This window comes from Contarinia nasturtii, unplaced genomic scaffold (genome assembly GCF_009176525.2).
Source record: "Contarinia nasturtii isolate CC-2019 unplaced genomic scaffold, AAFC_CNas_1.1 Cnas_scaffold_187, whole genome shotgun sequence".
Lineage (NCBI taxonomy): Eukaryota > Metazoa > Arthropoda > Insecta > Diptera > Cecidomyiidae > Contarinia > Contarinia nasturtii.
This window is the reverse complement of record NW_022197544.1, coordinates 4,387,336-4,402,106: the sequence shown is the minus strand read 5'-3', so window position 1 is coordinate 4,402,106 and position 14,771 is coordinate 4,387,336. Positions and strand designations below refer to the sequence as shown.

The window sequence follows — 14,771 nt, the reverse complement described above, 5'->3', positions numbered from 1 at the left end:
AAAAATTTAAAAAAAAAGAGATCGCCGATTGAACGAAAGAGATGAACGCAAAGAGAAAAAAAACACAAACAAGTGCATATTCCATTCGGTATGCATAAGCACACACATCAACGTCAGCTTGAAGCGTTTTTAGCGCAATGTTAAAATGCGTTGAATTATATCGCATATTCTCATTCGCTTTCAAAAATGAAAGAAAAAAGATCAGCCGCCAAACCGAACAGCCAACAGCGCAACAAAAAAAAAATGAAATTTTTCGCGCTAATCTTGAAATGATTTTGTTTTTGCTTTTTGATTAAAATCATCGTTTTGTGATTGGAAATTACTTCATTTCATTTATTTTCGCATGTATTGCAAAAAACGCGCCTCTTAATCAATTCACAACGCTCACACCGTTACCCGCTCCCCGCGTCGAAAACAAATTCAAGCAATGTTTAAGTTATGATTATCGTCGTTGTGCCATGCTTCTGTGTGTTTTCTTAATGCGCTATGACTTCACTTCTTTGCACTACACTCACACACATACAACAGCAGCAGCAACAACTAACCAAATAAACCGTTTGAATTCAAAGTGTTTTTCGTTTTTTTTTAATGAATTTTCCAATTGAATAGATTCTGTTTGCGGCAAGCTCTTCTGTGTTATTCAAAATGTTTCTTTGTTTTTAGAGTAGTTTCAAAATTGGCGCATTTTTGCTCTTTTGTAAGATTAGATGGCAATTGTTCGCTTCATTCTCCTCCTCATACATCTGTAATGAACGTTTAGTATGCCCGTGCGCTTGATGTTCTTTTTTTTTAAATCTCGTTGTCGTTACGGATTTGTGATTTTTGTGTTTAACATAGAAAATATAACAAACGCACCGCAAAATCTGAATTGAAAATTCTTTTCATTGAAATCTGACCATTTTCGGCATTTTCGATATTGTGCATTTTAACAAATTTCCACGGTGAGCGCGCGCCCGTGCCAACAACTAAAAAAAACTTTTGATTTCCATTTAAACGCTTTCCATGATGAAGAGAAATTTTTTTTTGTTAGCGCAGGCTTGTATGGAATATAACCGGTTATAATGCACAAAATTTCTTATTCACAACGGGCATGGACTTGCGCTCATCGTCTTGTCGACGGTCTATTTATTCATTTAAACATCCAGCGCAACATGTCCATCCATTTATCCATATTGATTGCATTGTTTATCATCGACAAAGAGGCGGCCCCGTCAAATTTGAGTACCGCTATTAAAATCGCATGCTTGCCGTTGTTGCTTTTCAGCTGAAAAACCACAAGAGGACAGAATGAAAATGTGCGCATACAGCTTGTTTTTGTCGAACTTGTTACTCGCCGTGTGTTGTCGTTATCCGCGCCCGCGCATCAGCGACCGAATAAAATCGTTTTTTTTAATGTAAAAACAAGGGGTACTTATCTATTTATGAGAACATATTACGAAATTTGGTACCAGAAATATTCGCGGAATTTTCTTATTCTTTATTGAATTCAAACAGAATAAGCAAATTTGGTCGTTGCTCGAAAAATGCGCAAATCAAAGATGAATTTGATGTGATGTGGTTGAGAACCATGCCCCTAGAGATAAAAAAAAAACGACAACGAAGTAACGAAACAACTTTTGCACATGACACAAACCATATACACACAATCGGGCACATATGCTCAACATGTAAAATGTGATTTAAGTGGCTAATTTTGTGTGCGCATAAAAAGTATCCAGAAAATATGCCATCCAGTTCAGCGAAATTGTACATAAGTCACCTTTGAACCGAATCATATTCTGTTGCACCTAATTTACGTTGCACAGTCCAACACAACGATCACGCATATATTATGCTAACTTGTTTACCGTGCAGTGGAAAGAGAAAGAGAGAAAACAAATTGGCTTCTTTACCCATTTCTTTTCTACATCTTTTATTACACTTACTTCAGTCATAAATTGTTGGAAAGCAGCATAACATGCAAATTGACAAGCAAAAAATGTTAAACAGATACGAAATTTCGACCGAATTTTAGTTTTTGCGCAATCATATTTTTTTGAATTTTTCGAAAGATTCTGAATATGAATTTGATCGTCATTTTGTGTGATCGTGTATGATGAGGAATTTTCGTGCATAAAATTCAAAATGTATGAAATTGCGCAATTTGCGTAAAATGAAAAACAAAAATCCGACAACAAATCGCCAATCGAGGCCACATCAAAATCTAATGTCTTTTTGAGTGTTCTTTTTTTCGCCTCCTCACGTACAAGTTGTGATTGGGTCAAAATGGACTATGTGTGCTATGCTTGTGTGTAGGTTTCTTATTCTCTGTGGCAACCACAATAAAGCAGATCGGCTGACTGACAAGACAGCACACATATTACACATATTTTTCGCACTCGATTTTAGCAGCAGCCAACACACAGAGCAGCCATCAGCATGATCATCATAGCAAAAATAGCAGATGAATAGCGAACAACATGTACAAAATGATCTTTGAACGATTTCAATGGTACATAACATGCACATAAAACCCATACACACCAAACATACCAAACATTCCGTTGGTCTTCAGCATCAATGACCGTAGTAGTTTTGCGCGAACGTTTTGTCTCTCGGTGTAATCATAAATTTTTAAGTCGCGTAGTTCTACATATTTTTGCGCTGGTTGTCTTTAAATTTGACACAGCGTCACCGTGCATACACATACATGCCATCACACATACAATCGTCTCTTTCTCCTTTGATTGCGTGACCACGTACCAACCTCTGTACGATCACCGTGTCTTTGTAGTCAATGCAGACTTTAACATGCGCGCTCTCGCGTAGCACCAATGTTGTGCATGTGTGCGTTTTAAAATAAAATCGAAACAACACAAGAAGAAAATGAAAAAGAAGAAGACAAAAAAGTCATGAGAAAAGAAACGTAAAACAAACGAACGAAAAAAATAATATATGGTAAAACGCAAAGATCAAGAAGCGAAGCGAATAAGATCGATAAGCCGCCAGCAATGGAATGGCAGCAAACGAAAAGAGATAGCACAACCACTTGAAGATGTAGACAAAGACGTAAAATATTGTGCTCAAATGATCACGGAATTGAGCGAGCTAGAGCGGTTGAACGAGAGAACGAAACAAGTAGTAAATACCGTGCAATCCAAAGTCATAATATTTCGTATCGAAAACTTGAATCTTGCACGATTTTGAACAGTCGCGACTTTAATTCGGCCTAATGAAGAAGTGTTCCTCTCGTTCGGCACAAAGTGGAGTTTCTTGTTTGTTTATTATTATTGTTATTAGTTCATTTTGTGTTGTCTTTCCATAAATACCCATCAACTCGGTACATGTTCTTTACTGAATTCTCTAGAATTGTATTCGCTCTTTCTCTGGTGTTGTTTTTTTTTATCATTTAAATATAGAGTTCTTATTTTTTCACATCTTCTTCTACTAACAATAGTTCTGTTGTTGTCGTTTTTTTATCGTGTGTACTTTTCCTGGCATTTTTTTAAACTGTGCGCTATCGATTATTACAAAATACTCTAGAGAAATTTAATTTTCGTTGTCGTTAATAAAAAAAAAAAAAAACAAGATAAAGAAAGACAAGAGTAGTCAAAGTTTTCCGTAAAAAAAAATATGTGCACTACTGCAATCGAATGAAAAAAAAAACGAGAGATAAAATATTTTCATTCAACAAAATTTATGTAATGCGGTAACAAATGCGAGGCTATTTAGTTTCCATTTCGAGTTCGGTGCGCGTGTTGACAAATTGATCGATTATTTCCCACGGAAACGATGAAAAAAAACGAATAGAAAAAAAACGACGAAGAAAACCCAAATCGAAAGCAAAAGTTAATAGCGGCATACAAGTGCAATGCGCAACTTATTCAGTGTATACGTTTTTAATTGAACACAACAAAAAAGGCACATCGATCGTTTGATCAAACGAATCAAATAAACAAATACAAAAAAAGGAACTGTTGTTATTCTGGTGGAATAATGCTTTTGACAAATTCGTGTTTGTAAAGTAAATTAAGTGACATCGATTTGCGATTTGTGTGAATTGGTTGAATGTTTGAAGCGTATTTGCGAGCGATATGATCGCTTTATTGTGTTTCACGTCAACACAACAGAAGAGAGAGAAAAAATCGTATGACGACAAATAAAGACGCAAATGAGCACTACCATTTGTGCGCACGGAATGGCAAACATATAAATAATTTACGCCGAACAAAAATGGTTACAAATTGGCATTTATATTTTTGGGCATTGGCATTGTGATCTGGATATGATGAAAATGAAATTTTTTATGTTATAAATGCAAGAGTCATTTTGAGTTCTTCGCATTCGATATGAAACCAAAGCAAAATATATAATTTTCGTCTCATTGCCGATAAAAGTCTTAACATTTCGCATGCAATTTACGACAGTGAACGATAAATGAACATTTTCGTCTCTTATTTGGTCATCGATGTCTTTTACAAGCGTCGAGTTCGTCGTTTCGCATTGCTCATTTCACCGATCGCAACATCTTTTCGAATGAATCTAAATGCATGAGAAATATCTTTATTTATCATGCACGTGTGAATCTTTCTGTCGTTTGTGTTTGTGTGTGATGAGTTCAGAGACAAAAAAAATGTTTCAGTTCTTCCTCGAAGCCTCGGCAAAATGCCTCAACATTACAAACATGAAAATTGTTTCAATCGTGACTTCACACTTGTGGATGTGAATGAAGAAATTCTGCGTTTTCTTCACATCATCTTGTTAAAATATGATTTATGAATTCATTCAAAGAAAAATTGCATTTGTTGCAAATCAAAAATGAAATTCCATGCTGAGAGCTGTGCCATGAGCTGAAATATGGTGCTTGATCATTTCTAATTGACGACACACAATATCAAAATCGCTAATGAATACATGAAACTTGCTCATTTTGCTCGACAATTAATTTCAAATATAGGCCATATAAGTCCATTGCTTGATTGAAATCGTTTCTTTTTTTTTTTTTGTTCCTTTATGTGGTTCGCTTTGTTCATTGTCATTGGAAACACTCACATTAAGTTGAACACGGTCATGTTTCTTGTTGCCATTCATCCACATGGTGTGCCAGCAATAAACCGAAAAGATGATTCAATCAGTGGTTCGACCAGCCCCCACACATATAAATTTCATGGTAAAATGTCATTTTCGATGTATTGCAAAGCACATGTGTATGGTGAAAATGAGAGCAACTCACAATTATTCAGCAGCCCAACATCCAAATCATCCGAGTAATTGAACATTTATTTTTGTGGAGCAAAAAAGAGAGAGAGAGAGAGAGAAATTTAGAGCATTGTATATGCGTGACAATAGCCAGTGTATATGTCAGTGTTGATTTGCATTATTGAGAAGCGTACCCGTAAATTATTTGTTTGCCTTAATCGATTTGGTCGACAGTGGTAACATTTTAACCATTTTTCTCTATTGAATTTGTTGTATGCTATTTTATTTTGTTTCGGACATTTTGAAATCTCTATTTGATATCCATATATCCAAATACGGTGCATATTAGCCAGAACATCTAAATTAAGTAAATTCCAATTCGATTTATGTTTTGTTTTAAATTATATTCCTTATATTCCATCACCACCTTCAAAAAAAATTAACAACAAAAAAAACACAAGGAAATTATCTATATTTGTGTTGACAAGCGAGTGTAAGAGCGTCAAAGTGTGTAAATTGTTTGTCTGTGTGCGCTCCTCAAGCTCAAAATCGCTTAAGTTGTTTTTGTATTGCACAGAGGAAAGCAATCTATCTGATGATATGAAATGGGTGGAAAAAGAAGGCCGATTCTACATATATATATCTGTTTTTATATTCTTTTTTTTATTATTATTATTTTCTTCACAAAATGTGTGCTCCATTTAAGCGTGTTCTTTTGTTTAGTCTTATTATCTAATCATATTCGGTTAGCTGTGTACACTGTGCGGCCTGTGTTTGTGAGCGCATTGATGAAATGCATGTTCTCACCGCAATAATGGATTCATTTGGAAATGGTTTATTGCCGCTCTGTTATGCATGCAGTTCACACAAAAAAATAATGCTTTTTTAATCTCTTTTCGTTCATCATCGACAACAACAACATGAAGTGAAAAATGACGGTGGCTACGACGAATCTTTCGCATCGTAATATTACAATTGCTGATTAGTCGAATCGTTGGTGTAAAGCAAATGCCAAAATGACGAAGATATGCCAACCAGATGAATTGAAGAAACTCTCAGCACTGAATTTTGTTCCACACACGTATAACGTTCATTTGGTGCATTTTAACACGGACGGAATTTTCAAACTTAATGCATCGAACGAACGGCACAAAACAAAAATAGCAGCAACCACGTTTAGAGCACATGAATATTTTTTGCATTACCACATGCACAATATTTTTGACGTGAAATATAAAGAAAATAAAAAGAGATATATCAGGCATTGTTGCTTCTTCATTTTATCACTCTTTTTTTGCCACCGTAGCATTATTCAGTTGATGCTCATTTAAGCCATAAGAATATGCGCTTGTTTACTTTATCATTCATGTGCACCATGCTACAAAATCCACACACACACCGCCATCATACCGCTGCGCGCGCGCAATACGCTTGAAAGTGTTTTGTGAACCGAAGAATAATAACGGCATCACATGTTCTCTCTTTGGGCTATGTCTACCACACTTTTCTGTGCAAAACCTTAAATGGGCATACAGAATTTTTCCATCATCGTCATCGACATTGTTTTCAATTCAACAGCACTGGAATTCTGTTTCTTCCCTTTTTCAGCCGGGCACAATCCAAAAGTGCACGGATTAGTCGAAAAAAGAGCCTGTCTCTTTTTTTTTGTTGTTGTTCGATTGAGAAAAGAAAAGAGAGATTGAATTCGACGATTGACACAACCACACAAAATGTTAATCGGTTTATCCGGTTTGTCTAGCTGCCATCATCACCAAATCTCTTTCACTTTATTTCTCTCTGGTGCGTTCCATCCGTGTGTGTATAGATATAATATTTATGCATTTTTATAATCCATTAAAATGATTGATTCAATGTAGTCGACCGTTCCACTGGCTATTGAGCATTTGCATTTTAAAACCATTATTCGTCTCAATCAAGTTCATTCACACACACAAAGCACAAATTAATTTTATAGCTTTGACCACAAATTCCAATTTTCTCTCTCTTTCTCCTTCTCTCGATTCGTCATTTCTTTTTCTAGGAGACATTATTTTCTTGTTCATAAAATTGCGAATGGTGTTGCAAAGGAATTTCTCACCTCTGGAGGAGAGTTGGTTCTGTTTTGGTTTTCGACACAAACATTGTCGCAAGCTATAAATAGTTTGAATTGCATTTCACTTATTAAGCTCACCAACTCATCGTTTTTGGCCGATTGCTGTCGTTTATCAAAATAAAAGGCCTCAAAGATTTCAAAGATATCAAGCTTTGACCGTTTGTTTATAGGCCGACAAATTGCATAAATGATGAATATGACCGATCCCGATATGATTCAAATCTGTCATTTATAATCTTCAAATAAAAAAAAACGACATTTGTTTGAATATTGTCGGATTTCTAGCTTCGATCAAAGAAAATACCTTAAGTCATAATGACTAAAACAGTTCTTTTCGTATTTCAATCCATTCATCAAATCACTTTGACACGTAAATACGGCCGTTCGACTTCTTTCACCTTATTTACATTATTTACGATGGCTCAGTTACATATCACTGAAACTCGTTAAATTTATCAATCGGATCAAAGCAACAAAAGTTAGATAAATATTTGCATATATTTATTTTTCTGTTGACAAGATTAAAATTCTTTTAAAGTGATTTTTCATATTTTGTTAAAAATTGTTTAACAAATCTGCGTGGTGAGCTGCTATCATTGTACGAAACTAAATTTTAGGCTGTTGTATATTTGAATGCCGCCTTGAAATAACGGTGGCTGTCCAAGTGATTGTGAAAATAAATAAAAGAAACAAAAAGAATCACCAAATTGAATTCAAGGCATACATAGCGAAAAAAAAATGTCAATGAATACGCGAAAAAAGTAGCAAATATCAAAAACAAAGATATATCGCATCCGAATATAGTACAGATTCACTTCTTTAAACGAAAAGTGGCGCGATGAACGAAAAAAGCCCACGACATTTACTTCGTTTACAATTCAGTCGCGCAGAACACCAAATCAACATTGATCGAAATCGAATCAAAGTAATAATGATTTTGATCGATTAATAAATAGATTTGAGTTTGGATTTCGATTGTTTCTTTGATGTTTTATTGCACTCGGGCACTTAATTCCCGAATGTCATCAGATACATAAATTTATCTGAGGCGAGAGTTGAATGGAAGATGAATTTGTTGTTCTTGATTTTCATATTCGGGCACTTTGTTTCGATGTTGTCAGATGCGTGAAACTTCACGCAAAAAGCATGCGAACAGATTCAGATAATCGCGCGGTCAAACAGAGTGCTCACCAAAACACCGAACGTCTTTCATATGTGCGTAGTTGAGATATTGTTTCGGCGTGAAAAGTGTAGGTTGAAATATGATGTCATGAATATTTATACCATGTGGTTTCATTCATTTCATTCAACAATATATTTTGAACAAACTTTTAAAAACAATAGCGCCAAACCAAATCACTATCCAATTTATCCGGTGGAGGAGGAATTATTTTTCTGCCATTTAGTTTCTTTTACTTCTGTTTCTTCTTCTTCTTCTTCCGATCACAGTTACTTCCGTAATTCGATAAATCGATCAAATCACACAGATTTTTGTTCGGTCAATTTTCTTCGGCTCTTTTTTCTCGAAAATGTGAGAAAACGTCATTTTATTGTGTTGTGAAATGGACAATAAAACGACAGGTATTTTTGAAAATCATTCACTTCCCAAATCGATGTAATGGTTTTTTAATGCCATTGATTGTATAATGAATTTCATGGAAACACCATTGCGCGCATCAAATAACCATGTAATGAGCATGCGGTGTGCTGGCAAGAGGTAGATCACCGTACTAAAAATTATATGGGATATTGTGGGTTGATAACAACCGTTTACAGGTACTTAAGTGTATGCTGTCATTGCACTTTAATTGAACCGGCTGGATTTAAATCGATTCCGTTGCCGTAGCAGTGTGTGGCAGCACTGCAATAAAATCAGCGCGCAAAAACACTGCTTGAATAATCGATTTCGATTTTTTTTTAAATTAATACAATTGGAAATGGCCATTTTCAATATGGTCACGGTTTTATGTTTCAAGCATTTCGTAATCAAGCGTTCATGTGCCCCTTTTTTAGTGTGTATTTCATCTTTGGACATTTCATTTTTGTCAATATTTCATTTCGATTTTTTTTCCGGTTATGTATGGTTTTGAATGTATGAGATACACGATTTTATGATCGGAAGCTTAACAATTGTTGATTTTTAACGATGGTTGACAAAAACTGAATTGGTTTTTATTGTCTTACAAAACCATCGAACTTTGGAGGAAATGAAATTGACAAAAAGCATTAATCAATGAAGAGCTCAAAGCCAAACGATTCTTTGATTACGAAACATTCAAAATTCTTTCCGAAAAACTTTTGGATACTTTTGGAATGTTTGGTTTAGTTTTTCATCGGAATTTTAAAAGAATCGATTCAAAGACAATATGGTTTCGGTTGTAAAATCTGTTGTTTTGATCGTGGGTGTTGTACGATGCGTCGATACAGGCATTAAGTCGCATTAAGGTTCATGTGGCTCTTCGATCCGATTCAAAATACACAGATTAGAATCCATTTATTTGTTTAGTCAGTTTTTAAATCGTATTTTAAATGTTCGTAGAAACTATTCCGTCACGACACACAACACATTGTATTGTTCCGATTGTCGCCATTGAATGTCATGTACATCGACAATATAGCTCACAGACAGTTGCGACAAACGTGAGTGTATTGCAACAATAAATTGACCTCAGACGAAGTGTATTTGAAATTCGATATGCAGTACGATATTATTATTATTATTATTATTTTTTTTGGACAATTCACTAAAATATAGATTGTATAGTTTACTAAGCCCATGGCCTTCATTGTTTTGTTCAATTGTGTATTAATTATGTAAAAATATTTCTTATTTTTTCTACAACTGTTTCTCTATAGCAAGGTTTAGATCATCGGTTAACGACACAACAAGTTCCAATTTCATAACCAAACGAATCCGAGAGAGAAAAATAACAACAAAGAAAATGTACTTGTAAATGCGATCATTAAGAAAGACAAAGGCAGTGTTTGTGCATCTGGATAAGAATAAGTTTCAATTCGGAAGCGACACGGGAACAAATATGTGCACGTTTTAATGAAACAAATGGCGTGATAAAATTGTAAATAAAAAAAATAGCAACCAACAACATCGAATAAAAAATAAAAAGAATTCTTATAAAATTAGTGGCAACAGCAGTGTAGTTTGTGTAGAAAAATTTAAATTGAAAAAGTAAGAAATTTGATGCAAAAGATGATGTATCGACCAAATTTTTATGAATCCACTTGTTTGCGATGCAATGAAATTGTCTATCAAGTGGATCGCGTTGGCCCACTCAAAGATTTTACCTTTTTCCATTCGGGATGCTTTAAATGCGTTAGCTGTGGCACCAAATTAACACTTAAAACATATTACAATAATCAACACAAACAGGAAGATAAAGAGGTAAGCCATTTACAAATTTTAGTTTTATCGAAGAATATTCGATTTTGAGCTCAAAACTATTTTGATATTTCACAAAAAAGTTTCGAAAAAGTTCGAAGAACACGTTAAACTGAGTTTTTACTCGAATTTGCTTTCATAATACGAACACATTCGAACTATCGAACTTTGAAAAAATGAGAGTCTTTGAAAAAAGGTCTTCACTTTTTCGGAATTTTTCTTCTCTAAATTTGTAGAAGGGTAATTTTAAATACACCTAGTAGTTCATCTAACCGTTGGACTCCTGTCACAAGTTGTTTGGTTCAAGATAAATTTAAATTATACAAATTATTCCGAAAAAAATGAATATCGAATTTCATTCTAATGGTACATTTTTCTTAAATAAATTTTCCACTCAGGTTTACTGTAGTTCACATGTACCAAAAAGTGGGCCAGGACACTTTGATCAGACGTCTGTTGGTATTCGTCAAGCATTGAATGCACCGAAGTCAAATAAACCAGTAAATGAACAGATTCGGGGCGGATCAAGAGACATTGACTGTAAGAGCATTTTTTTCATATTTCAAGTTTATTTAAAAAAGTATATAAAATAAAATAACAAAGCATTCGAATGCTTGATTCACATTGAAAGAAAAAGCAGTAATTTTGTGCGTTTGTAATACAGAAAAATAAGTGAAAATCGAAAATGAAATTAAAAAAGCGTTTGAAGGGAAAAAGCGAAAATCATCGGTCGATCGAAAATGATGACAAAAAAAAAACCTAACTCATTGGATCGATCGGCTCCTTACTTTGAGTAACAGTAAAACAAACTTTCTCGTTCATTGTAAAGAAAACATTGATTGATTTGATGTGTAAATCGGTTCGGTCAATATAGTCTCACGAATAACCGACTTGCAAACAAAGGAGATTAACAATTGTAAATCATGTTCAAATCAATGGTCATGCTGCTCAGTGTTGCTGCTCTTTTTTTTTCTTCTTCAACAAAATGCGAAAGAAGTAGATATTTCTTTGGTGTTTGCCGAGATTTTGTCATGCATAAAATCTAATCAAATCCAAATAAAGGCTATAATTATGTGCGCTGGGTGTAATTGTGGAGCAACGAAAATAAAATGAAATAATAACAATAATAATAACAACAGAGAACAGCAAAGCATAGCAAGAAATAGCGAATTTACGAATGAGATAGAGAGAATATGGCGAGAAGTTTATTTATCGATTGTCTCATGTATAGTTCTTCCTTTGAATTGATTTGCTGCACACTGCGTCCCTATTAATGCTAAAAATTGGCCACGATTTATATTCGTCATTCACTCTATTTGCTGTTCGTTTGCAATCAAATGAAGCACACGCATGGTGAGTCGAGCACACGTTCAACGCTCACCGATACATTCCATTTGATTCGCTCAAGCAGTGTGGCATATTCACAATTAATGTGAACGATTGCACGCTCGCGCACTTTCATTCGATCCATCTGTATGTATCATTATAAATAATTTGCATATAAAAGGAGATTATCGCATTGAAAATTTTCTTCTACTTTTGGTCGACAACAACAGAAAAAACACAATTCACAAAACTACCCAGCAATAAATGCATAGTTTCTATATTTCTGCTTATCTTTTTCATTTTTAACGTATGGCATAGTCACATATAGTTAATCAAACGGTTTGTTTTAATTTTCTCTCTCTCTCTCTCTATCTCTCTTTATATTTCAAATGAAGAAGAGAGAAATTTGCGCGCACGCAATTTTCCAATTCGTATTTGCCCATGACCACTTGCATGGTGCGCGGATTCATTCATAATTTTCATTTATATGCATCCAATTATACAAATCAATGTTGTTGTTGTTTTTTCACATTGTTATTGTTCGAATTTGTATTCATGCTACTTTTCGCGCGTTCAACATTACCAACGCAGCACACCCACTCCATGTTCAATTGATAAATTATTGATTATCTCGTTGTGCATTCGTATCGTTCTTCTCTTCTTCTTTAATTTTGCGGTTTTGTTACATTGTCCGATTTCTAGATGCGCTATGTAATTTTCTTCGAATCGATAAAGTGTTCAAATCGAATGGAATCAAGCGCGCGCGCATACACACTGACTTTGTGTGTAAATCTATATGTGGCACACAATAAAATTTACATTGGTATTTTATGTTTTTAATAGACATATCGACGCTGAATTTGAAATGTGAAAATTTAGTGATTTGAAAAAAAAAAAAAAAACAAATATCATATGAATGAAGAAAAAAACAAGAGAGTATCTGTGTTCAACAGATGAACAGAAAAAAAACAACAACAAAATGTTTAATGAATTTCAAAGAATGATCAAAGAGCGGAAAAACTCGGTGAAATCTAATTCCTCGATTGGACAAAATGGCGCGATGAGAGCGCGCGCCAGCATACAGCCATGAAAAACCATAACAAAGCTCCATTGGCTCTAATCAGAAAGTAATCCAATCTACATGAAAACAGAAAAGAAATTTTTTGATTCAATTAATTGAAAATGTTTATGTTTACACATCCATTAAAATGTAATTTTTGTTATGCCGTCGTTGCTTCTGCCCTTATTTGATCATTTCTCAATTCTTTCTGTTTTTTTTCGTACACGTGTGTGGGGCGAATAAATTAAATCGATTTGTTATGAAAATCCCAACGAAAATTACTTCATGGGGGCGCTTTGGCCATCGCACAATATTTGTTGCGTTTCTTGTTTCACTTTTTATCTTTCTATCTACCTTTTTGTACATGCAATGCCATAAAACTGCAGAAAATTTCTCAAAATTATGCCAAAACATTATGACCATGTAATTAATGCATTCAATTAAGAATCGACTTAAGCAATTTTTTGTTGTTGCTATTGATGAAAACCAAAAGTTCCTGTATGATAAAGAAATCATTGTTTTTAATTATTCAGTGTGTAGTAGAGCGCCCGGATTGATTTTGCTTTTTTCTTTCTTATCTCTTGTTACGTTTTTTTTTAATTTCAAATGTGTCGGTATTTTCGTTGAATTTAATTACAATTGCCGGTTTTCGATTTGATACAGTTTTATCCGTGCACGTATACGAAAATGCCTCACTTAAAAAAAAGAAAATCATTTTGTGCGTTGAAACATTGTATTCTCACTTTGGTGGTGATTAATTCAGCTGTAAAACATATTGACAATTTGATATAAAGAAAATGAGTTAAAGCACAAACATACGGTTAAATTAGTAACGTTTTTTAGTAATCTCGGCGCGAATGCAATCGAGCGATATTTTTGTTGGTCGCTTTTATTCAACTTTCATTCAAATTAAAATGATTGAATGTACATTGTAAAAGTGAATGTAAAAATGGACAAATATTTTTGTTTTATATTGGAAAAAGCTCTTTTAATTTCTTTCATTTGAATGTTTTGTTATTAAGTTGGCTCTTTGCCTCTTTCAACACTCGAATGTTAAACTTTTTTAAATGTATGTTTTTTTTTTTTAAATTTATTTCCCCATTTCATTTTTAATCTCATCAACGCCAACAGTGCAACGTCAAATCACACCAAATGGCTATCATAACAATAGGGATATTAGTTCACCATCACATAATGACAGTGATTACAAATATGGTCGTTTCGATGCTAGCGCCTTACACATTGCCCATGCACTTAAACAGACCGAAATCCAAAAGGCATACAATAAACGGCGCGAAAAGCCCATCGATTATTACCTGGTAAGTAACGTTTAGATCTAGTCACTTATTTAATCGAATTTATTAGTGTAGCAGTGGTTAGGGAATGAGAGAAGGAAACGAAATATTTGTGTGGGTTCATTAATTAAATTGCGTGAATGAAAATGACAACCTCCACAAATGTCTATATTTGTAAGATACAAATGTAAACGCGCCAATATTTAAATGTCTGCATAGAATTAAAATGATATGTTCTCGAGATGGAATGTGTGAGAGGCACCACACTCTGTGCAAACAAACAATTGATCTTCTTTTCTTTTATTTTCCCATTTGATGATGAACATAAATTCAGTTCCATAAATTAAGACTATACAGAGAGAGAGAGAGAGAGAGAGAGAGAGAGAGAGAGAGAGAGAGAGA

At 34.2% G+C, this 14,771-nt stretch overlaps 1 protein-coding gene across 5 annotated transcripts in view; it reads left to right on the top strand.

Annotated features, from left to right (window-relative positions):
• LOC116336647 (hillarin) overlaps positions 1-14,771 on the top strand; it is a 30,579-nt gene that overhangs the window by 1,417 nt on the left and 14,391 nt on the right. Inside the window, exons 1-4 of one of the 5 annotated variants that reach the window (XM_031760624.1) lie at positions 3,176-3,254; positions 10,148-10,691; positions 11,087-11,228; positions 14,206-14,393. In XM_031760624.1, coding sequence (XP_031616484.1) covers positions 10,491-10,691; positions 11,087-11,228; positions 14,206-14,393 — 531 coding nt within the window. In that variant the 5' untranslated portion in view covers positions 3,176-3,254; positions 10,148-10,490. Of the gene's footprint in view, positions 1-3,175; positions 3,320-9,834; positions 9,992-10,147; positions 10,692-11,086; positions 11,229-14,205; positions 14,394-14,771 lie in introns of those variants that run through there. The other 4 variants (XM_031760621.1, XM_031760625.1, XM_031760623.1 and 1 more) reach the window with 4 other exon arrangements.